This window comes from Micropterus dolomieu, linkage group LG20, assembly GCF_021292245.1.
Source record: "Micropterus dolomieu isolate WLL.071019.BEF.003 ecotype Adirondacks linkage group LG20, ASM2129224v1, whole genome shotgun sequence".
Taxonomy (NCBI): domain Eukaryota; kingdom Metazoa; phylum Chordata; class Actinopteri; order Centrarchiformes; family Centrarchidae; genus Micropterus; species Micropterus dolomieu.
Genome location: NC_060169.1, coordinates 16,247,246 through 16,272,288, shown reverse-complemented (window position 1 = coordinate 16,272,288; position 25,043 = coordinate 16,247,246). Strand labels below are relative to the sequence as shown.

Genomic DNA, 25,043 nt, shown 5'->3' with positions numbered 1-25,043 from the left:
TAAAAATAAAATCATCATTGTATAACAAGGACATTCTGGGGCTTCTATTCTGTGTGCTGCCCAACACCAGAAAGTTAACAAGAGAGACCAAATTGTACAAACAAACATGTAACTGGCCTTCCTAGCTAGAAACAGCTGTCCATCAGAAGAGACCTCTCCCAAACCCCAGGCCAAAATCACTCAGATACACAGTCCTAGATCATCTAGAACTTTAGTTACCTTTAAGTTACCAATAAAAAAAAATATATTTGCACAAAAAAACAAACTACTTCGAAAGGAAACACTTGTCAACCTGAGTGAGAGAAGAGTCTAAGTGGACACTGTGGACAGTGTCGTGTGAAATGGCCTTCATACATGATTAGCCTTGGTCCTGCCGACTCGGTCCTGCTGCAGGAGGCTCCTGGAACTGTGTTTCTAGCTCCACCGCAAACTCATCCAGCGGTATTGTAGACAGCTGGGTGTTGTTCAGCACGTAGGAGTTGGACTGAAAACACATGCAAACAATAGTAATTAAATACAGTTTGACAGAGAGTACATTTAATTAATTTATTGGGCATGTTAACCTAAAATGACAGCAGAGATAGCCAGGAAACATGGGATGACATCCAAAAAAGGTCCCTAGTCACTTATCTGCAGCTACATGGCAGGTTCCCCTATCCCCAGGCCACCAGGATACCCTGCCTCTTTTCTATGTAAGGAGAAATTTTAGTGCAATTGGGGATATTGTTTATTATCTGAATTCCCTTAATGCTTTACCTCAGTGTAATTTTTAGTGCTTTTACCACAATATAATATATCCACTATAAAAAAGCATATGCCAAGGTGGCCATTAAAAGCTTACATTTTCACAGACTGAAGAAAGTATTTTCTCCTGTTTTACTGTGTTGTATTGTTTCTAGTGTATTGTTCTGTTGGGAATGGTTGTCTTTCTATTGATTTGCTCTTTGTTAGAGGAATAATGAGTAAAATAAATTAATAGTGGTGACTGCTGGAAGCTGCAGTCATTCTTAACCAGAGACTCAAAGCTTTAGGGTATATTTTGGAAAGAAAGAAAGATGAATAAATCATGGACTGCTGTCTTTTTGCTTAAAAAATGACAAGGATTTCTTTACAAATGTCAACACTTAAAGCCTGATAATTCAGCATCTCATTCATACTGCTGAACTGCTTTTTCTGATGGAATAAATAGTCTGTGGATCTGTTTTTGGAAATAATGAGCATTTTAAATGTGGACTTACTACATTTTATTACAACTTGGGTTTATATAATTTATTATATAATTATTTTATTATATAATTATTATTTATTATTTAACATTTCACTCACCAGTGTAACTTCTGACAACTTCTGATATCAGAATGTAACAACATTGCTAAAAATAGGTTGAAAAGGGCAAAAAACGAGGTGAGAACTTCACATTTTAAACAAGCCAACAGTTTTTTCCAGATCTGCTGCTACTTTATCTGGAGGTACAAGTAAACGTTTTCCCTCCCCTGACAGAACTGATGGCCAGAGCGACCGCATGTGCCCAGTTGTAATAAACCATATTTCTCCATTAAAATATCTTTAGCCATGTTGTGTTTTTGTAAAAACAATGTCAGATTTCACAATGAATGGATTAAAAAAGGCTTTCATTTCTCACTATCAGACTCACCATGCATGTGTTGGGTTGGGTGAATAGTCTCTCGAGCTCGTTGCTGTCAACCACTTTCTTCCCTGCTGCGCTGCCATTGACCTCCATCTCTCTCCTGGCAGCCCCGTTAAGCCCAGAGGCCCCCTGGGAAGAGGAAGAGGATTCCAGCACTGCGCTATGCCGTGCCTGGGGGGTGGCCTGAACTGTCTTACACATCATTAACCTGGGGATTACATGAACACACACACACACACACACAACACATATCAGCTGCATGTACAAGATAGACCGACACTAACCCTCAACAGCAATTATTGGTAAGTTGTTACTGCCGCCAAGGAGGTTTCGGTGACATTTGTTTATTTGTTTGTCTGTCAACAGGATTTCTGAAAAACCACTGGCCTGATCATGAAACTTGGTGGAATAGTATAGCATGGGCCAAGGATGAACCCATTCCATTTTGGAGTGGCTCCGAATCACAGGGCAGAAACACAAATTCTTTTTCTTTTATGTTAACAATGTGAGATAGGTTACTTGTACAACATAACATCCACCTCAAACACCGTAGAAACAAACGCAGAAGGTGTGTGAGAAATAAGCAATCAGGGATGTGATTTTTCCAGATTGATCCAGAATATTCTGACCTGTGTCAAGTCCATAATAAAGGCAGAGCTGAGATGATGAGGCTTCAGCTGAAGACAACCATATTTCCACATATTGTACTTCTAATAGTTTTTTAAATACATACGTATCATGGAAAACTGGACTATTGGCCTTGGTGGAGGTCTGTGCTCTCCGAGTGCCGTTCTAGTATCCAATGGTTCCATTTATTAGGGATTTACACGCCATGTCTCTACTGACCTGCCGCGGTAGCTGAAGACAAGGAAGAGCACACAGAAGATGATGCAGGTGACTCCGATGTGAATGCCGATTATGATGCCTGTAGTGGATGTTTTGCTCTGGTCATCTTTCACACAGTCGCATGGACCGTCCAACACTGGGGAGAAACAGTACACCTCACAGTCAAACCACCAGTTTGTATAAACAGGGCTGTGTCAGGGAGGTGTGCGTGTGTGTCTGAGAGTGAAGGACACATGTGACTCAGCGAGACGCATTAAATGTAGATGCGCTGGGGTGATACAGACAGTGTGTAGCTACAGTATGTGTAGCTGGGTTTGGTTGTGTCAGATATTCACCAGATTTCTCCACTGCCTCCCGAAGTGAAACAATTCGCACGGTGGAATTGCCATCTCCGTGTTGGTTGTATGCAAGCAGCTTTATCTCATAAACCAGTGCAGGATCTGGACAAAAAGAAAAGACAGAAAGAGATATTCAGATAATGAATGAAGCACATGCTTAAAACAGTATTTATTAAGCATCTCAGAGGAGACTGTCACTCTTATCTGGATAAATGTGCGTGTCACACAACTGTGACACATATTTAGTCCCTTTGTGACATATTTAGTCACTTTTTTAGATCTAGGAAAAAATAATTATTTTATAATAATAATAATTTTAATCTATAAAAGTAAACCTGTTTCTGCTGATAGTTATGAGAGAAGTCCTTTTCTTTGCTGAAATTAAGAGTAGGGAGCATCATGAATAACACCAAGTCCTTCTCTGTTTTTAGTCCTAGTTATATTTCATTACAATTCCATGAAGGAAGTCTGAGATCTGTGTTAATGGACCTAGATCACAGTATCAAATGAAGATTACAGTGATGATTAGGATTGTAGAAACAAGTCAGTTAAAAAAACAAATATGTTTGCTATGACAAAGTCCTAAGAAACTACATGTCCTACCCAGCTGAGTGATGATGTACTGGGTGTAGTTGCGAGGGAACATAATGGGACCAGTGAAGAGTGGTGTGTGGGCTCTTCTGTAATATAGTCTGAAGCCTTGATGTTGGCCCATCTTAGAGGAAGGCTCCCACGTTGCTTGTATAACACTGCTGTTCACCACCTTGGTGTAGAGGGAAGGAGGCGCTGGAACTGCAACACAATACAGACTGTCAGTATGTCAACAACATGAGAGTAGCAGCACCAGTTAGCGATAGAAATTTATTTTTTGTGTGTGTGAATTTTGAAACCTCATATGCAGTAACATGTACAGTAAAAACATCATTGATCATCATCAAAATGTTTTCTCTTTTTTAGAGTTTCACAATTGACAATAGCTGACATCACGATTTAAAAGGAATGTAACTATGATGGTTATTTAGATTTCCAGGTAACACATTTAATGTGACAATCGAATCACATATCTGCTTTATATCAAAATATTTGTAATCTGTTTCGAAACTAGCCTGATATGAGGTAAAGATAGATCAAGGGAGACTTAACCTGCTCAAATAACATCACAATCCAAAACAAGCCTAAATTTATTAAAGTAATAAAGACAGGGTATAGATCTAAGGTTATCCACCTTATACCGGCATTCTGCAGTTTATAAGCTCAAAATCTTGCATGCTTTCACTCTCAACAAGGACAACAAACATGCAGCTTAATGCATGTTCTTTTAATGATAAACTATATGCTTTGTGTTTGTGTGTGTATGTGTGCTCTGCTTCCAACTCACCCTCCCCACAAGTGCTCTCGGTGGTACTGTCCGATGGTTTGCTGGCCCCGTGGGATGTGTAGGCCTTGACGTAGAAGGTGTAACTGGTGGAGGGCTCCAGGTCCCTGATGATCTGCTGCAGCGTCACCTTGCTGACGGCCTCCTGATATTCCTTCTCCGGTGAGTCTGAAGGAGTAAGGAAGAGGAGGAGATGGAGTAACAGAAAGAGGAGCAAAGAATGAAAGGCGTAAAGAGGAAAGACAAACAGGAAAAGAAAAAACGGCATGGGAGGAGGAAGAAGGCATTAAAGTGATGGAAACTAAGATCAAAAGGAAACAATAAAAACCATCTGTGTTTGTCGTAATTTTATGGTTATTGCCCATTTCACTGGTTTTGTCAGAGCAGCTATGTTAAGTTATTAAGTAACAGCCAATCTAGTTTGGCCCTGGGAGCCTGAATAACAATGGTTAGGTGAATTGTAGGGGTGGAGTGAGGAGATGGAGGGGGTTAAAAGGGGAGTTATAAAGGATGTATAAAAGCATTTTATTGCTTTTAATCCAGAGACAACCAACCATAACCACTATCTACTTCCAGCCCTCAACCCATTGGGCCATGTCATCTTGGAACGGTAATTACTGCAGATGCTATTGGTTGGCCCCTGGGGCCCTTAATTATCCATCCGATGGAACTACTGAGGAGAACGGCAGCTGACGCTATAAAACTCTCACCACACGCAGAAAAACATACACTTGCCCAAAGCAAAGTAAGCAAACAGACTGCATGTGCGTAAACAAGAATGCACGTGTATGTATGAAGACTAAGAACAGCTTATTTACAATAAATACAGTGAATCCAAATTGCTCCCTCATTTGCAGTATTTTGTAGTTATGTGACTAAATTTACATATTTCAGTAATGTGAAGTTTTTAGATATTTCAATAAAAGGTCTTTTGGCTTCTCTGTAGGACTTAGTAACATGGCAGAGATAATTCATTCTGAAGTGATCACAAACGTTTTATTTTGTCTATCTTCTGCCTCTCCTCTCCTCACCTATGCTTTATTTTAGCGAGTAATCTATTGCGTATAACTATTTGGATCTTCAGTGTAGCCCCACCTGAGGTCTTGCGGATGTGGAGCACATAACCGATTATGTCCTGAGTGTTCTGATCGGGCTCCCTCCAGGACACCAGGATGGTGGTGGGTGAGAGGGCCTCGGCATGTACATGGGTGGGCACACCAGGCAGTCCATCAGCCCAGAGCACCGTGAGGCGGGCACTGGCCTGTGTGGAGCCGGCGCTGTTCTCAGCGATACACTGGTAGATAGCCTCATCATCCTGGCTTATACCATATATGGTCAGCGTGCTGTGAGAGGAGGATGAGAGAAGAGGTGGAAAAAGATGTTTAGTTTATCTGATAAGAGTTAATTGTGTAGGACTGTATATTATAGTGTTGAATAGTTGTTAATTAAAGAAATTATTTAAATTTTTCACTTTAGTAAAAGTATTTGCAGTAACAAGTATTAGTAAACAGTACTCATTGTGTAACAGTATGAACACTTTTACCTGCCTCTGTTACTAGTAACACCTGCACCTTGCATTTAAGCAGTTGAAAATCATTTCTTATGTGATTCTCTGCCTTAACTTGTAAGAGGTATTTTAACATATAACATATGGTTGCACAATAACAACTTTTTGAATCTGCATCTGGATCCATATCTGTCACAAAAAACACACAATAGACAACTGGTGGTTGGCTGATAGTGGCCATGATCTTTGGAGGTTATCTAAAAAAGAATCAAAATAATTTCCTACATATAACACATGAGGTATGACCATTTAAATTCATCATGTTGCTGTAGCAGAAATGCAATCTAACCATGTGGAACAGCGCATAGTGTTCAAGAGTTATGGCAGGTTATGTCAAATAAGCCATGCTCACAAGAATATGTCAACAAACTATAGGAAGTAAAAAAGTGAAAAAGTTTTCAGACTCATCCAAATGTATTTTGGTGAACATTAGTTGAAATGTAAAGGCAGTAAAGGAAAAATCATGATGAAAAATATGCTAAACAGGGGAAATCTGCAGGCAGAAATAGCCTTTACCGATAGATTTGTATTAAATTCATGAAAACAAAACTATGCTTCATGTTTTTAGGAGTTATGAGGCTTTATTTGCTTTATATGTGAAAGCATGGTGACACTATTCTCATTAAAAATAAACTAAAGTTTCTGAAACATTCTTATGACAAACAACACCAAAAACACTTCTCCGTCTATGGAAGTAACGACTATATCTACTGCTAGTAGAGTGGGAGAGTGCCTAGTCTCTCACAAGTAAAGTACCTGAACTTCAATAAAAGCACTTTCTGTACATACAGCAAAGAAGATGAATGTGACAGTATGTCAAGAGCACAAGGTACTGAGTTTTGCTGTGTGTGTGTGTTTGAGTGAGTGACAGATATTTGGGTCATATATCACATGCTACAGGCAGCAGCAGTATGTAAAGTAGATCCACACTCATGCAAGGCTCATACTTTCAAATATTCTACTGGAACTAAATCAGTGATACCTTTCTTCTATTCATGCACTCATTTGTACATACATACCTAAACACGCACGCACGCACGCACGCACGCGCGCGCACACACACACACAACGAAACATACAAAGTAAACCATTTTTCTCAATGCCTTCACCACTATTCTCTTTCTTCCAACCATCGCTCCTTTCTTCTTCTACCCTCCAATCTGCACTGTTTTCATTGTGTATGCATGTACAGTTTTTGCATGCATGTTGAGTAGGTGTTATTAGGCGAGACAACATAATACACTGCTCTCATTGCGTTTGTCCTAAGGCAAAAGGAAAAATAAAACATTTAACATACTATGGAAACGAGGGCCTGTGGCGCTGAACTATTCTCATGCCATTTTCAATCCAAGGCCATTTCTGCTATATTTATGGTGTATGTGCAGGAGAAAAGTGAGAACACGCAAATAATAAACACCATGGGAGGACGGAAGGGTTTGAGTTGAAGCTTTTTCCATTTTGTCTATTTCAAGATGGTGTAGCCCTTCGGTCATGACATTTTAAGAGATCAGAAGCATCTTTTTCAAATAAAGGGAAGAAAACATTCTGGCTTCTACTTCTCATGATACTTTAAGTTGAAACAGTAGAATTGAATGAGCCAGGAGTTCAACCTATCCTGTAGCTTCTTGCTAATCTGTCACATGCGGTTTGTAAGAGTCCGTCAGACTTAACAGACTGTCATCTTTCTTTGACGGAGGGGTCGGATCCTCAGTTCATTAAATCAAAGTTTATTAAGAAATGGCAGGACGGTCCCATGAGGAAAAACATGCAATTTACTGAACTAACAACGTTTCAGCCCTGTGCGGTATAACGTGATCTGTCACTGGCCACCTTCTGGACCTGTCAAAATGGAAATGAGAAAAGTGGCATTTCAGCTCTTGACAGACAGTGCTGACCTCACACCAGCCTCAGCAAGGTTTGTAAGGATGGATTTGTAAGGACAGGGGAGTGCTCCTCAGCGGGCATGATGGAGGAGTGAATCATTCCATTTCCTTTTCAAAATTGATGTGCTGGGATACAATTACAGTACTCCTCTAATCTGGGTCAGAATAGGGTGCGAGGTGGAAGAGTTTTTATTCTCTCCAATCTGTCAGGTGGATTCAATCTGGATAATTATCAGGTCAAAGAGACCTTCTGTGTTTCACCCTCTCTGAGCCAATCTCACCTCTGAACCCTGAGGTGGCAGCAGTCGCCAGCCCCCAGCTCGCTACTTAACCATCACATTTCTGACAGCCTTTCATATCAGCGATGGATGGAGTGTTTGCACACAGGCTGCCAGAGCAGACGCCAAACAGACGCAGCAAAAAGGCCCCAAGGGACGTACTGCCCGATGCCACCGGGGGCCTGGATGGGCCCCCTAAGCATGTGAGGGGAATGCGGAGACATTTCACAAGACCTTGATTGTTTCCAAAGGTACAGTAGCGTCCAGCCGCATGTATGCTCACTCACATACACATGCATGAACACACTCACACATGTACATACCTCGCCACATACACGTGGACTGATGAAATTCCACACCTGCTGTCAAAACATCCAGGATGAAAGCATTAGTGGTTTCAACATTTTAGAGTATCAGAATAAATGAATGTGCAAGTGTTTTGGCCTAAATTTTGAGATGAATAGTGTTTTATTGGTTTTGGCTATGACTTGATTTAAAGTACTAATCTCTAAGATTTTCATAAATGTTTGTTTTTGTGTGTTACACTTAACTAATGAAGCAAGAGCTGACTTTTATTGTAAAGTAGTCACATGAAATGCAAGGCGTTTGTCTGCCAGCTTAGCACACCTCCAATGTCTCAGTGAGGTAACTCCTTTCACTGCGCCCTGATGTTCGCAGACTCATGCCGTGTTCAGCATTAAATAAGATCACGGTTGCTCACAGAATGATAGAAAATGGCAAACTATTGTCAACAATAGTTTGTTTTGCTTCACCCAGAATTCTGTGACCGGCAATATTAAACTGCACTTAGGTCTACCACCAGTAACCACAGGTGTCACCAAATCAACCAGGACTGAAATCTTAAGGATTACAACTTTAAAGTTGTAGTCGGCAAGATTCTGTGTTTTGGTTTCACTTCAGCATAATTTTTGGTGCTAACCAGATTTATGGACACCTTGTACAAATATGTCTGTGAAGATTCTCAGTCATCCAGGTCATAGTTATCCAACGAAGGTTAAAGTCAGAACTGAAGAAGTCCCTTGGATGAGGGACGAAACGTCTTCCAGTATCTTCAACCAAGTCCAGTTGCCCTTGACTTTAACCTTCGTTGGATAACTTGTACAAATAGTTTGGCAAATGCGGACCTCTCTTTAATGTTTTTTTGAAGACACTTTTGAATAGATAGTTTGGTCTGATGTTTTAGAATAGATTGATCTATATTAATATGCAACAGCAGAGCAGGGCCACCATAGATCCATATAATGTGTGAGGGGGGAAAAAAGAAGAGAAGAAGCGATTTGGGAGGTATGTGGCCTGAATTTGGACTACTTGTTTGTCTTACAAGAGGTCCAAAGCAAAGCTGTCATGTCCTGACAGGTTGACACCATCATTTACTCATCAGTTCAAGGTCATTTCACAGATTGATAGATAAGGCTGTGGGCCAGAGAAGTGGCTCACAGGGGGGCCTTGGGCCTGTTGTTTGGCTGCTGAGGCTGTGTTTATTCTCCGTTGTCTCTGAGCAGCACCCCATCAAAAGCCAGCGTGGCCATTCTGGATCCAGCAAGAGGGAAAGGGGGAAAAAAACAGGGACAAAGAGAGAACAGGAGGAAGAGGTGGGGAAGGGGGAGGGGAGGAGCGATGAGCTGTCTGTGGCCTGAGAGGAGGGAAGGGCCCAGGGATATGACTGATTACTGGCAGGGTCAGAGTTCAAGACCAATGCCCAGGCCCCAGCTCTCTGTAATGGGGGCAGTAAGGAGAATGTGGGGCACAGAGAGGGGCTGCAAACAAGAAAGGCAGGTCTTGGTGAAAGAAAGCAGGGAAAAAAGAGCGGAAAAGAAAAAAAAAACCTTTGAAGAGAGTCTGCAACGAAATGTCCAGATTTGTGTGGTAGCCTGTTCCTTCAGATGTTGGCCATTAATTATAAAACACCTCAGCGGTCACACACACTTGAAACATGTTCTTTTTTTTAGGATCCTAAGTGTTCTAAATTATTTACAGAAAGAGTAAATTAGAAAAATGGGATCTTTCACTCATTTGCCACAAGCGAGAATGTTCGTCATCATCAACTGCATTATCACTTTTAAAACAAAACAGGACGGCTTTCTACCTCAGGATAATTACTCTGTCTGATGTGAGATCACACCTTGTGCATGTTGGATGATTTCATGTGTCAGCTTTAGAGACTTGAGGCAAGTCCTTACATTAGCAACAACTAATAAGAACAACTAAATTGATGGTGCATTACATCCACATAATTAAACAAACAAGACAACAAAATCATAAATATATATATATATATATATATATATATATATATATATATATATATATAATAGCCACAATAGCATGTTTTACAGGAGCCTGGTCAGCAAAAATTGGGGTAACAATAATGTGTAACGGCAGCAATGTCTCTTTACAGAAGCAGCCAATCGGCTCTTCTCTGATACCACAGCTTACAGTATTTCACATAGCTTTGTCTTCTTCGTGTGTGTTTTGTGTGTATAATGTACATGCGGATAAAGAGTAAAGGGGCAACACGTTGAAACACATGAAATTTCATGTTTGATTATGCGGGCGCACAAAATGAATGATGACATGCACCACGGGACAATTTGTGTACATACGGGCTCACTTGCATTTTGATTAATGTGTGTACATGCGTGCGTGTGAATGAAATGTACAATCGATTCCCCTTCCCTCGTTTGTCCGATTTGCTTTTGAAGGTCAGCATCATAAGAGATGCCTTAGGGGAGAAACCTCTGCGTGTATCTATTTACCCAAACACACACACACATATGCATAAATATTGAATATATATATATATATATAAATAAATAAAAAAATGTATGTGAACAGAATAACTTTGCTGCCCAGAGCTGTTGACTATCATTTGCATATCATTACTTTTGTTTTGGCTCCATATTTCTGAAGGTAAATTGTGCCCCGGACCCTTCCTTTTCCTTTCAGGATGTCCACTACACTAGAAAACACACCACGTGACTTCAGGCCTCAGGTAAAACTCACCTTACTGTAAATATTCAACTAAAATTGAAGAGGTGGCTATAGCTCAGTGGGAAAGCCTCTAATCATAGAGGTTAGTGGTCCTACTATCGGCTTCTCCAACATATGTACGTATAAATGTAAATAATGTAATGGGTAATTGGACAAATGTGTCAGCTATGTCAATATAATCTAATGTAACTAACCATCTTAAATGTAATTCCACCAGATTATGATTTCTATCAGCAGAACGAGGAAATTTTATTATTGAGACAATCTGCAAAATGTTTAATGTTAACATATTCAATTTGTTTTCCCTACAACACCTGATCCTGGCAACTAAAGCATGATATTATGGTTAAGTTTAAGCAATGCAAAGATTTTGGTTCTGCTTTAGTAAAGATTATGGGTTTGGTTCAGTATTGATAACATAAACGCATCCCGTGAAGACACAAATTCTGGTCTCAAGTTTCCAATCCACGTGTTATGTACAATTTTGACAATAACTTTAAATTTAAGCTAATATTTAAAATGATACAGTTATTAGCTTTGCAAATGTAAACATTTGCTGTTTTTCACTGAACTTCAAAGATTAAAGTAAATATATTTTGGTTTTGTACTGTTGGTTGGACAAAATATGTCAACTTGGGCTTTTGGAATTTGTGATGTACATTTTATTCTATTTTCTAACGTTTCGACTAAACAATTAACTGATTTATCAAAAAATCAGTTTATCAACTGTCATCAATGATGAAAAGAATTTTTAGCTGCAACCCTACTTGTGAGTGAACGCATTCAGGCAACAGATACATTTACTCCAAAATGTACCTGGCAAAGCAAATTAGATGCATATAAAACATACAGTATCTTGGTTAATACTAAGGCTGCTTTTCACACTCAGATGATCTGTAATATCATACTAGAGACTGTGATAAAAAACAAGACCGTAATATGTTCTCTCTTCTCACAGTTCAGCTACACAGTGCAAACTCTTAAGATGCACATGAAGCTGCACTGTTCTTTAAATGGCTGACTGCATTTCCTGGTCAACTAGCTGAGTTTATGAGCTAATTAGCTAATGGTAGGTCTCAAACTGAGGCCTGCTTCCTTAACCAATTACAGAGCGGGCTTTGTGATGCATGAGATCCATATTACAGCAGGTCTATAGCATGCGCTAATAATGGCAAGTGGAAACACTGCTCTGATGCTCTGACTACCCGCTCTATTTTTCTCTCTCTCTCCTCATTTATTTTTCCTGCCGACTCATCGTTCTCTTTTGACCACCCATTAATTTGTCTTTTTTCTGTATCTCAGTCTGGCCTCTCATTTATTTCTTCATTCTCATCTTTCCTCCTCTGTTAGTCCCGCACGCCATCTCTCTGACTAATACGGACTGGTGGAGGCAAGTGGGAGTGGAGCAGTGTATGTGAGCGATGGAGGTGTCTACTCCCTTCACTCACTGCTACGGAGTGCAAATATTGATTTTCTGGTAGCATATGTAACATATTCACTTCATATTTCTCTCCTCTGAATTCTAACAACATACACGGATGGTTGGCTGCCAGGGTCAACTGGAAAACTGGAACTTTCCGTGCGCAGTAATGCATAATAGAATTTATTCAAAAACACATTTGCGGGATGGATAGAGTATAGCAGTTTGTGATCACACACCCTGCAAACAGTATTAGCAACACTCTGGACACTTATGTGTTATCCTTTTTAAGTAATGCCTTGAAATCAGGTGCAGGAAAACTGTAGAAACTTGATCATGTTCAGCCATCAGTCTGTAAATCTCATATGCAGTTTATCATGCTCTTAAATGGCAAATAAAACCCAGAGCAAAAGAGCGGGTCCAATGTGGAATTAATCCACAATAATCCATAACATTAAAAGAAACTGTACTGTAACACATTAAAACAGTGCTGAGAATGGTAACAGAGTTGGTTGCTGGGTCCTCTTCCTCATGACATTCCTAGGGACCGCCATGGGAAAGCAGCCAACATCCAGTCAATATGCTACTCACATACAAAGGCACAAATAAATTGAGGCTCATGTCTTGGCAGGCATGAATTCCAGCAGCTGCCGTTTTAAAAACAACAGAAACCCTGAGAAACTGAACATTTGATGATGCCAATGATCCAATCAAGGCAGCAGTGATTAATACTGACACCCATATTACACATGTGAGCTGGGGCCAACTTTGTAAGCATACAGTCAGTGTCATGGTATAGTGAGAGAAATTTGGGTTGTTAATGTTAATGAGCTTTTAAATTAAAAGCTAAAAAGACAAATGTATTGCTGGCAGCCCAAAAGTTACTTTTATCAACGCGATCTCAGAAAGAAGCAGACATTTTGCAGTTGCATTATACATTTGAAAGTTGTATTCAGGCTGTCAGACTGACTCAAACTGACGAGAAAAATGAAAGATAGAAGCTAAAGCCTACTGATCACACAGTACAAGTGAAACACCGCATCCCCCGACGATTGAGACAAAAGACAACGATATGAACGATCAACAGTGTTCCTGTACAGCTGGGTAGGCCTCTATTCATTATTACAATCATTAAAAAGCAGAACAGTAGGGCTTTATTACGTTAAATGCAGTAGGAAGTTAGCTAGCGTTACCTAACTAACATTACATTGGGAACAATCCACAGCTGACATTTTTCTGGATTTGTTTTAGGTTATGGAAAGAGAATAAATCGTACTTCTCCTTTCAGCCTGTCTGGGTAGCGACTATAACTATTACAAGATTCCCCAGGAACAGCGTTTGACCAGATCTTAGAAAAATACAGCCCATAAAAGCTAGAAAACGACTCTTTCTGCATTACAGTCAATGAAGCGCAGCCATGAAAATGTGGGACCCCAGTTAGAGCGAGTCCTATACTGCGCTGTGATTGGCCAGCTGCGTATTCGAGACGTGGCTTAGCGAAAGGTCAATTAGTTAGACCGCAAAAAGCCTTTATAAAGCCTTTACATTGTCCTCATCCTTATAATTCTGTGGGTATTCCAGTATATATAAATACCTTTCTGGATATCAGGGGGAATTTTCTTTTTTCTATAGGCCTACCTGTTGTTTTTCTTGAGTTTGACGTGTCCCCTGGGCTCCAGAATCTGCCCATTCTTCAGCCAGGTGAGCTGGGGCTCAGGCTCGCCTTGTGCTTGGCAGGTGAAGACGGCGGTGGTGCCGACGGGCCGAGCGATAGACTGCGGCGGTTGAACAAACTCTGCTGGAGCTGAAAGAGGAGGGAAAATGAGAATCACATAAGTTTTCCTGGTTCCCAATACCAAAATGACTAATAAATACTAGACAAATAAACTAGAAGATTTGAGCAGGATCAAGAGTTGCAAAATCTTAAACTACAAAATGAGATTGATAAATAGACAAGAGAGAAAAAGCAAGAGAGTGAGAATGAGAGAAGAAAAATATGAGAGCCTGCAGGGTTTCCAAGTAGCTGCCATTTATTAATAAGAAGCAGTGTACTGTATCATAGCTGTTTTGTATAAACACTGTTGCATAATTCAGGGTCAATTAGCAGGATTATAAGAGACACCAGATCAATGCTGTTGGAAATAAATAAAGAGAGAGAGAGCAGGAAAGTGGAAGGAAGAGAGCAAGACAATAGGAGTCCTGCTCAACAACACACTTGGAACTACCTGCCACCAATGTGCTTTACTACTTACTGACTTTAAATCACAGAATAATTACAGTTACATCCGCTGGGGTTTAAATTCCTGAGTTGGTGTTTTTATTTGAGATGACACACAGAGAGTTATTATATCAGCTCCTCTGCACTTATTATTGTCCCAGCGGTTAACAGTGATTTGATAATCTGAATTATTTACGCCCATATTAACTCAGAAAAAAATGTTATGGTAATTATAATATCTCATAGTCATCACTAGAGGGTAGGAAGCTGGCACACTAAGCATGTCAAATTGCCTGTTGTATAAAAGCTCCACTGTCCTGCCTTCCTTTGGTCCTAATCATTTAACCCATCATTACCCAGTGGGACAGTGCAACTGTAGTCAAATTGTAAAATTGCAGTTTTAGCATGCTGGTTGGGGAAAAAATCAATTAAATTGTCCTGTTGTTTAACACAGAGAGAAACCTGGATCAGTGTGGTGATTCTTAACCAGTGACTCTTGGTCATAAAAAACCTAAAACAATGATTGGGTGTTTCTTTTTTTGGCATCTCTTTAATTCATACAATGTTTATAGTATAACATTCAATATTTGTTATTGTCAGTTAATCCTATGAAACGACAACAAACCACAATGCAAGTAGATGGGCCTCTAAACTGCAAGATAGGTCTAAGAAAGTTTTGATCACAAACTGTGTCAGACTGTATGTTATCAATTTTGAGGCTTGTCAGATGATGTAGCGCTAAGATGTATACCGGAAAAGCTGAACATTTGGTGAACTATTGAGTATTTACAGCTTCAGTGTATATGGGATTGAATTGAAACAAACTGCAGTGTCCATGATTATCGTAATTAAGGACCAAGTCACTAAAAATTGTTTTTGGACCACAATGGAGCTATATGGCACAGAAGAATAAGTTATATCAAAATTTGGCTTCACAGACAACACTTATTAGTCAGATCAAGTTACTGTTGGTTCTTTTCAATGTATTTGTTGACAAGAAGAAAATTTAATTTAATATTGAATATCTCCACTGATACTTGATACTTCTGATACTTCTTTACATTGTGTCGAATTTATTATTTCCTTCTGTTTCAGTTTTTTTTATGCCAGTGTTCTGTCCTCCCTCTTGTTCCCACCCTTTTTCAATGTACGCATTTCCATTCTCCCACTGGGACCCTTAGGCACTTGCATGGAGGCTGCTGACAGCGTGCAGTGTAGGATGGTCCTTTCATTTGTCTTTCCCTCCTCAGTTCGCACTTTCTCTCTCTCTGTTCTTCTTGACTTAAAGGTGAAGGTCAGAGGGAGCTCTGGAAGATATTGATTTGCACCTGTATGGGTGTGGGTTAGACCAGATTAGCACCATCCATCCATCTTGCTCTTGTTTTTCCCTTTTGGCTCTCACACTTTAACTCCTCCTTCGGTCTTTGTTTCTCTTACCTCTATTTTTGTACACTAAAGGAGCCAAAATGAACCTAATTGATTTGTTATATTAGAATTAATTTTTAGATGAGTCAGGATAAGTGGTTGACGATGAATGGATGGATGGATGTTAGATGAGTGACGGTTTTCCATCAAGTACTCTTGTCTGCATTCATTTGGAGATGGAGGTTCTGACCGCTCACATTCAGATGTGTGAAGTGGCTTATTTACTCTACACTAGACATATTCTTCAAGGACATGCAGTAAAAAAGATTTTTTCTTATAATGAAATAGGCTATCTGATTTATTTGAAGTTAACAGTACACCTCTATTTCCACAAATCAATAACAAAAATCAAAAGACATTAATACATAATTAACATCCATGGCTTTTCTTCTTTGTTCTTGCTAAGGTAGGAGCTTATCTCAGTCTTGACAGGCAGCTAAAATGAAATATTGATCAGGATCAATACCATCTGATGTGTTCCATCTGATCAATATGTGAGCAAGGCAGATGCTGGATGTTTCCTGCTTGGTGACAATTAATGCACAAGGCCACCCATGCCTTGTCTCATCTCACTGGTCAATACCATCCATCTCTCTAACCCACCATCAAGCACTTTAAAAGTACTGGTGTAGAATTCCAATATCTAGTGACTACTGAACTGTCACCAGCAATAATATTGATCCAAAACTCAAAATATAATCACTGTTGTCCCGTCAGTGTCTATGTATTTGGTACACGTATGGTTACCAATGTGTTTTTATGTTTTGAATGATTATGTCCTCGCCTCTCATATGCCTCACAGTGGTTTGGTCCACTGCCTACCCTTTTCAGACCCTCAGCGACTTTATTTCTAAAAAGCAGCTAACGACAAATCTAGTGCGTTACTCTAGACATCAGGAGGAAAGTGAGAAATATACGTATAATAAGTCTATTATATTGTAGGCTAATGTGCATAACACAATGCGCATGCAGGTAGGATTAAGAGTGAATATTGAGTCAATATTATTATTATATTGAGTCAAGCAAAGAGGCTGTATTATGTGTATTATTAGCTTATAATTTAGAAAGTTATAACTGACGGGTGAGATATTTCTTCACAATAACTTAAGCCTATATAGCTGTTAAAGTGCCAGAAAGTTGCCTCTTTTCTTAGCTTATTGGAATGCAACCAGTTCATAGGCCTTTAGTAGCTAGTATAATATCACCAAACAAAACAGAGTAATAAAATATTGAAAAAGGACTTTCAGAGCAACATGTTAGGCAGGGAGACTGTATAGATGTCCACCCTCAGAATTCACCAGCTTTACCTTTTCACCAACTCCTACCTAATCTTTTAAAATGGCATATCCCTTTTTATCCAGAACTCACCTTGGACCACCAGACGTCCCTGAGCAGTCCTACGAACACGGGTCCCTGGTTTGTTAGCAGCGCACACATAGACCCCTGAATGCTGCACACGAACATCTGAGATCATCAGGTTCCCCGTGCCGAGTACCTGGATTCCCTCCACACCGATGGGGCGGCCGTCTACTCAGGGGAAAGAAAGAGAGACAGTGAGCAGTTGTGAAAGAGGGGAAATAATTGATATAGGACAGCAAAGAAAGACCAGGTATGCACATGTACAGTATGCCTTCATGTCAGTGGTTTTAATTAAATGTGTTGCCAATTTACAACCACGCGTTGACGGAGGCAGTGCTATTTCTGGGCCTCCAGAACTCAAGGATGAAGCTTTCACAGTGAAGTGTGTGATTCTCAGAACTGTAATGTCTTGTGACAAAACCTGCCAGTCCAGTAGACACAAGGATAACAAAGAGAGGAAGGTCACTGAGTTTGTTGTGTGCGTGGCATTCAGGATGCAATTAGTTGTCTGCATTGGCAGCTTTTGATGGATGTCAGAGTGACATCCTAAGCCCCAATCAAACAGAGCGCAGTTTTTGCAGTGAGAGGTGTCTTTTTCCAGTTGTATTCTATAGGCAGTAAGCGTTTAGCTTGTTGCTAATGGGCCCTTGGCACCTCGCGTTTAAGAAATGTGCTTCACACATTTTTGAAGCTGTGAACACTCAGTGAGGAAAAACACCCGACATCATTTGCTTTTTTCCCCCCATTGTCCAATCGGATCAGTGTGTGAGTTTAATTCAAAGCAAATTCACGTTTAGTCTAAGGTGATTTGGTGGTGGCCTAGCATGTTTAAAAAAATGCAGAGCTTCAACAAAAAAGGTGTTTTGTTTGGGTCCTACCAAGTGTGTTTCTATTTTAAAAAGAATCATCAGGTGTCTTAATGTTTTACTGTGAATTATTTGAAGTGCAGCTTTTCAAATGGATGCTCAGTTAATTAAAGCTATCAGACTTGAACAGGAACTTTTTTCTTTATGCCTTTGACTGCTAAAGATTTGCTTCAACAGTAGATGTACCAGCCTCCAGTGGGTGACCAGAAACTCTAACTGTTACTTCTAATCTCCTATCTCCCTACACAATCCTTAACTGCCTCCTCTCTGCTCACGCTGTACTTACATGATAAGCTCACACTTTCTTGTGCTCCCTCTCTGCAGTCTCAACCCCAACAATGACTACATTCTGCTTCTGATATTAGCTTTGGGGCAAAGGGGGTAATTTAATCCCTATCTCTCTATGACTTCCACCTGCAGCCTATAAGCCTGTATGGTCCAGATTTGATGTGCTACAAGGCTAGTCAGGGAGGCAGGGAGATAGGCAACACACTGGACACATGGAGAGGCAGGAGCTCCAGACAGAAACACAAACCATATCGTCACTGGTCGGCAGTGTATTTTTAGGTGTACTTTCATATTTTAGTGCTAATAATACAGTTATAATACAGTTTTAATCTTTAATAACAACTTGTACTACTGCATGTATCAAAATGACTCTTAAAACACAGCAATATAAAACAAAAATATATAGAAATAAAGGGATTAACAGTGAGACAGGAAATTAAATCTGTCAAATAAACGAGAATATAGTCAAGCAATAAAATCAGTGTTAAGCTGCTGTGAATCGAGGAGTTTCAGATGCCCTTTAATTAGATATGTTCACTTGTCCTGTATGGCAAAATGCAATTATCACACCAAACACACAGCCCCTTTTAGATTTTTCTAAGCAGAGGATTAAAGAAATTATCATTTCTAACCAGATGATAAGAACAACCTTGTTTGAAGACCTCTCTCACAGCTTTCTGGGTGATGTCTTCATTTCAGAAAACCCTCAGAGGATTACTGAAGTCAGTTCAAAACTTAACTGGCAGTCAGTGCACTGATGCCAAACAGTGATATGAGCTCCACAGTCTTTGTAAGATATCTTGCAGCTTCATTTAGACAAGATGTAATCTTGTGGTGATGGATTATGAAGAGGACAATATTTGTAATTAATCACGGCAAATTATTGAGATGAAATAAATCACTCCAACGTGCTTTCCAGTGCTTTTTCTCTGCCACTGTGATGTGTTTTATTGCTATTTCTGAATTTTTCCATTATCGCTAAATAACTCACTGTACTGAGAAGTAACAGTCCAGTGGGCTTTTGTCTTAACAAAGGCAGTTCTTTTCTTGCCCTTTTCTACTATGTTTCTTTCTCTCGCTTTCCCTCCATCGGTTTCTCTCTGTCAGGCACTAATTAACTTAGTGTCAGAAAAGAAAGAGCACAAGCTAGCAGGTTGTGGTGCTGCTCAATGAATAGCTGCAAACAAACTCTGGCATTAAGGAGTGACTGATGTGAAACTATCAGATTCATTATGCAGCTTATTCCAGCCTCCCCGCCGTAATCTAATACACACAAAGCCCATCGTGTTAGCATTTCATTCTAGCGACATTGTGTAAGGCAATACCTTCAATCTGATTATGCCCAACTGCTTGGGAGGGGTAGCAATTTATATTTGGAACAGAAAATCAGATTGGATAATAAGTAGAGAAAACATATACCGGATTGAAAAATCAGACATGACAGACTTTGAGTGATAGTCAAGAAAAATTGCACATGGAGGGAGGAAAATCATCTATCTCAGCACCTAATAGCAATTACTCAGAGGCTCTCCAGTGCTTCGAGGGAGGTTCAACTTTACAAGGAGGTGAAGCATGTATTTATCAACACAGAGTAGAACATAATGTTTAGCCCTAAGGCCTAATGTTGAATCCCACTGCCTCATGTTTATACAATAGATGCTCTACTGTATCAAATGTATTCTGTGTACATTACACACTTCAGGACAGTTCAAAGCTGTGCTGCAAAGAACATACAAACCCATGAGGACACAAAGCACATACAGTATGACCCACACGAAATACTCAGATTCCACATGCATGAATGCACGCAGAGATTGTGCTTCGGCTCACTGACACATAATTCATCAAACACAAAAAATTAAAAAAATTAATCAAAAAAAATCAGACTACATATATGCACCTCCTGGGGCCTTTTCTTTGATCTGATCAGGAATTTTTCTCACCTAGTCTGCTCCAAGACACGATGGGCCGAGGGTATCCGGTAGCAACACACTCCAAGATGGCGGTCTGGTGAATAGTGAGGGTGAGGTTTTCTGGACCGACCAGGATCATAGGCTCTTTGTAAACAGATGACTGGGAGCCTGGAAAACAAGGGGAGAGGGGAGCACAAGATAGGAATGAGCATGATGGATGGAATCCTTTAATTGGGTTTCTCTAGAGTGCTTAGCTCGATATGTTGTATCTCCTAGATCAGGCAGAGGAACAATAGGTTTGGAAAACAAGAGGAGAATGCAGTGCTTATATACGAGCAGTGATGGGAAAAACAAAAGACCGCAGGTGTGTACCCTCGGTTCCATGTGACAAAAGACTGCTCATAGTATGTAGACATGACATTCGTTAAATATAACAACCTGAAACAGTGAGGAGTGCCTCAGTGCTGTGTTTCACTCCTGCGCTGTTGTGGGCCACACAGCAGAACTTTCCACTGTCCTCCTCACGCACTCCTGTAATCTGCAGAACACCTGTAGGCAGAAGAGTGTACCTACGAGAGAGAAAAAAAGCCAGAAGGAAACAAATACGATGAGACCTGGTAAATGACCTATAAAGCTCTGCTGTCTCTAATTAGTGTCAGGCCGTGATGTGGTTTGGTCCAACCTCTCGTCCTTGGTGTCCACAGCGCGGCTGTCTTTCTCCCAGCTGATGACAGGCTCTGGCAGACCATGGATCTGGCACTGGAATCTAGCCACACCAGACTCCTCAGCATGCACCGACTCGGGTTGGACATGGAAGTCTGCCATGGCTGTAGAGGGATGGAGAGAGGGATATTAGGTCATAACATCACAACACATCTACAGAGCAACAAGCTTGGCTGCCTACATACATATCTATTTTTATTTAAAGGCCAAGTATGGAAAATTCTCCTGACAAGTTCATGTTGTCCTTCGCCATCGAACCATTATGTCTGCTGGTAAAACGCTTCACAACAACACTGTGTGATGTGCCAATGTCACATGCACACATTCATTAACACATATTATAGAGAAAATTCAAGATAAGAGACAATGACTCACAGGGGGTGAATACTGACTGACTGATAAAACAAAGATTAAGATCAATGTAGAACTGCTGTATTTAGAACACAAGGATTAGCTTATATAGTAGTGTTCAAAACAATGTGCACACTGCTCTCTTTACTAACAGATAAATTAGTTATGCAGTGGTTAGCACTGTCGCCTCACAGCAAGAAGGTCATGGGTTCAAACCCCGGTTGCCCCGGCCTTTCTGTGTGGAGTTTGCATGTTCTCCCCGTGTCTGCGTGGGTTCTCTCCGGGTGCTTTGGCTTCCTCTCACCATCCAAAGATAGGTGGAGAAGAAGGTGACTCTAAATTGTCCTTAGGCATGAGTGTGAGTGGTTGTTTGTCTATGTGTGGCCCTGTGATGGACTGGTGACCTGTCCAGGGTGTACCCCGCCTTTCGCCCGATGTCAGCTGGCCCCCCGCGACCCTGTATGTGGGATAAGCGGTTGACGATGGATGGATGGAGGATGATGAAGATGAGAAGGTACAATACTACCAGCTGTAAAGTTATTTCTCTTTTTTCCCTCTTCTCTCTCTTTTCTAAACAACTCAATACACCCCGTGGTTCAGAAAGAAAGCTAGTGTGTCCACATGCAGGATATATATGGAGACGAAATGCTTTGGCTAACCTGTACACACTAAAGGACTGTTAGATGCTCACTGTTGTGGCATTCCTCAAAGGAAATGTTGTGAAATTACAATAAGATTTTGAATTTTGCATATTTTTGCACAATATGCTAATGTCATGTCAATGCCATGTCCGGTGTTGAGACTTATGTGATGACTACTCTCTAGTGACTAGTGTCATTTAAGAGAGTTACCTTGTGATGGAAGTCAAATGGAAGAGATGTAGAGTATATTTCAGTATAGCTTCTTCTTTCATTAGTCAGGATATCTGATTAATGTTACTTCAATCCAAATGCTGCATAAGTGTAGTTCCAAATCTTACAGTTATTTCCTAGAAAACTGTCTAAAAACCTTCCCTGCAAATGCCATCATGAAGAAACACATTCAAGTTATAGGAGTATATCTGCCATTCCTGCTAAAAGAGAAGACATAACACGTGTACAACTCTCCAAGCCACAATCAAAGACAACACAGACACACACTCACATTGCCACATAGCAAAACCAGTATCAATATCCCTACACAGAGCCTCATTCAGCTGCACTTCACATATCTACTCCCTGCAGAACAAAGGCGGCATTGGAGGTGGAGCCAGAGACAAACTCAATTAGAGAGAGGCCCTCTTCTTCTACAGTTCTCCCAACTTCTTCAACACAAGTGTACTCATTTAAATGTCAACCATAATTAACTTGGATGTAGGAGGACTTATCTGAACACTGTTAGCATAACAAAAGGGACGGACCCCTTATTATTTCATAACCTCCTGCTCGTCCCAACCTGTAGCCTGAATAAATTCATTACTCACAGGATGAGCAAGTAGTAAGCAGCACTTCTTCTGATCCTCTTGTTAGTTTCCCCCCCCTTTTTTATTCTGCTCTGCAGACAGTGAGTTTAAATTATTTACTGACTTATCTGCATTGAATCTAGTCTACTGACATGTCTGTCATGTTTATTTTATACTTGTGAAGGTTTGATATAGAGACATAGTACAGTTTAAAAAGTCTGTATTCAAATAAAAGTAAACCATTGTTTTTAATGGGCAAGAGATGGAGGGAAAGACAGAGGGAGTGATATACTTCACAGAGACAGTACTTTACAACAGTGTAGCTGCATCAGTGGTCTAACGCTGTCATTATTCAATTTCCAAGCTTAATGAGAAGTGTGGCATTCTCCAACACGACTTGACCTTAGATCTCTGAATAGATGTATGGAGCTCTGATGAAAATGAAACATGCTAATTTAGTATTCATCCAGTACTCTTTCTAAGCTATCTCTGTGAGAAGAGATAGGACATTTACTCTCCATTATGTTATCTGGAGTTAAAAAATGCCTAGAGAATCTGACTGTTACTCACCCTGACAGATTTCTCTTTCACAAATGTTTTATTTTGCCTCTCTACTATAAGGCAACACTTTAACAGCTGTATATCTTACTGGGGCAATTCAGCTTAAGTGCCTATCTCAAAGGCCCAACTGCAATTTTTCCACCTGGGACTCACAACCCTCTAGTCATAAAATGTTTAAGGCCAACCTCACGGCCAAGCATTGATGACTTAAAAGTCACAAAGAACAACAGTAATATTTTATCACCTAGCCACTGTTATAATACATATACAGCTCTTTACATGTTTTTTAGATGATAACTATTCCCATTTACTACAGTGAAATGCAAGCCCTTAAACATTCTTCACTTTCATTTCAATTTACTAATGTAAAACACTGACAATCATTGCAAACTCATCAGAAGTATCAAATAATTGTATTCTTCAAATGACACAATATTGGCCAATTAGAACATTTGCAGAGGTTCTCACTTCTTTTCAAGAATGAGTGTCAACAAAAGCAATCAGCAGTACTTTCTGTCTTGGCCTGCCTTAATGCGGAGCCCGGAGCAGACACTGCCAGAGCATAGCATTGAATTAAAGGCCTGCAGGCACTGCCACTGCTGATGTAGAATGGTTAGATGTAGGGGAACAGCTAGGGAACCTTCATAACACAATCCACATAAAACAAGGCGCTCAGAGTGACAAACGTGATTATCAAGCTCGCTGTCTTGGAAAACAGTCTCAAATTAAGACACACATGCTCACATACTGGTCCATGTGTACTGGGGACACTGGGGACATGGAGAAAGAAACTAAATTGCACTTGAATGCTGAAGAACAAAGGAGTTAAAATGGAGGACCTGTGCCTGTAGGAGCTTTCCTGTGCATCTCTGCCAAGTAGCCATGGTGTCCACTGATCTGGCTGTTCTGTGAGTATCCGCTGACATAACCCCCCTAACGGGCCCCACCCTTGGCCCTCATGCATAAAACATGGTTTCTGTATGAGGCCTATACCCCTGCGACTATCAGCACACTCGTCGAATCAGACGCAGTCAGAAAAATAGGGTTACATACACAGATAAACACATACAGAAGCAGAGAAACTGGTTAACAGTCTGGATGTAAAGGAAAACAGACGCTCGTAATCTGCATTGTGCATTTACCTGTTTATTAGGTTGCAGAGTCAATCCAAAGGGATATAGCTCAGCTACAACACACACATAAACAAATACAAAGAACTGCTTCAACAGATACACACAACTATATCGATTGTCCTCGACGTTTTAGGATAAGACACAGACAAGGCAATGAGACACTCATCCCAACACCCAGCCCCAGCAGACATGTTCCTCTATTGTTTTTTCACTCTTCCTTTGCTAAGTGTTGACGGACACTCACACATGATTAAAGACTGTCCACTGCCAGCATGACACCGTCGGCTGAAATGGAGCAGGCCTAATTACTGCAATAAGGGGAGAGAATGTTGGGGTGCATACTAAAAAGAAATCTGTACACAAGTGCACGGGGGGGGGGGGGGGGGGGGGGGGGGGGG

General features: G+C 40.4%; 1 protein-coding gene across 1 annotated transcript in view; it reads right to left on the bottom strand.

Moving 5' to 3' along the window:
* Nucleotides 1-236: 236 nt before the first annotated feature.
* igdcc3 (immunoglobulin superfamily, DCC subclass, member 3) overlaps nucleotides 237-25,043 on the bottom strand; it is a 57,071-nt gene continuing 32,264 nt past the window's right edge. The window contains exons 3-14 of the mRNA XM_046032922.1: nucleotides 21,119-21,263; nucleotides 20,875-21,005; nucleotides 20,467-20,604; nucleotides 17,379-17,537; nucleotides 14,006-14,171; nucleotides 5,303-5,550; nucleotides 4,211-4,375; nucleotides 3,436-3,624; nucleotides 2,830-2,934; nucleotides 2,495-2,630; nucleotides 1,655-1,856; nucleotides 237-484 (exon numbers count right to left, since the gene is read on the bottom strand). Of these exons, the coding sequence (XP_045888878.1) occupies nucleotides 359-484; nucleotides 1,655-1,856; nucleotides 2,495-2,630; nucleotides 2,830-2,934; nucleotides 3,436-3,624; nucleotides 4,211-4,375; nucleotides 5,303-5,550; nucleotides 14,006-14,171; nucleotides 17,379-17,537; nucleotides 20,467-20,604; nucleotides 20,875-21,005; nucleotides 21,119-21,263 (1,910 nt within the window). The 3' untranslated portion in view covers nucleotides 237-358. The remainder of the gene's footprint in view (nucleotides 485-1,654; nucleotides 1,857-2,494; nucleotides 2,631-2,829; nucleotides 2,935-3,435; nucleotides 3,625-4,210; nucleotides 4,376-5,302; nucleotides 5,551-14,005; nucleotides 14,172-17,378; nucleotides 17,538-20,466; nucleotides 20,605-20,874; nucleotides 21,006-21,118; nucleotides 21,264-25,043) is intronic.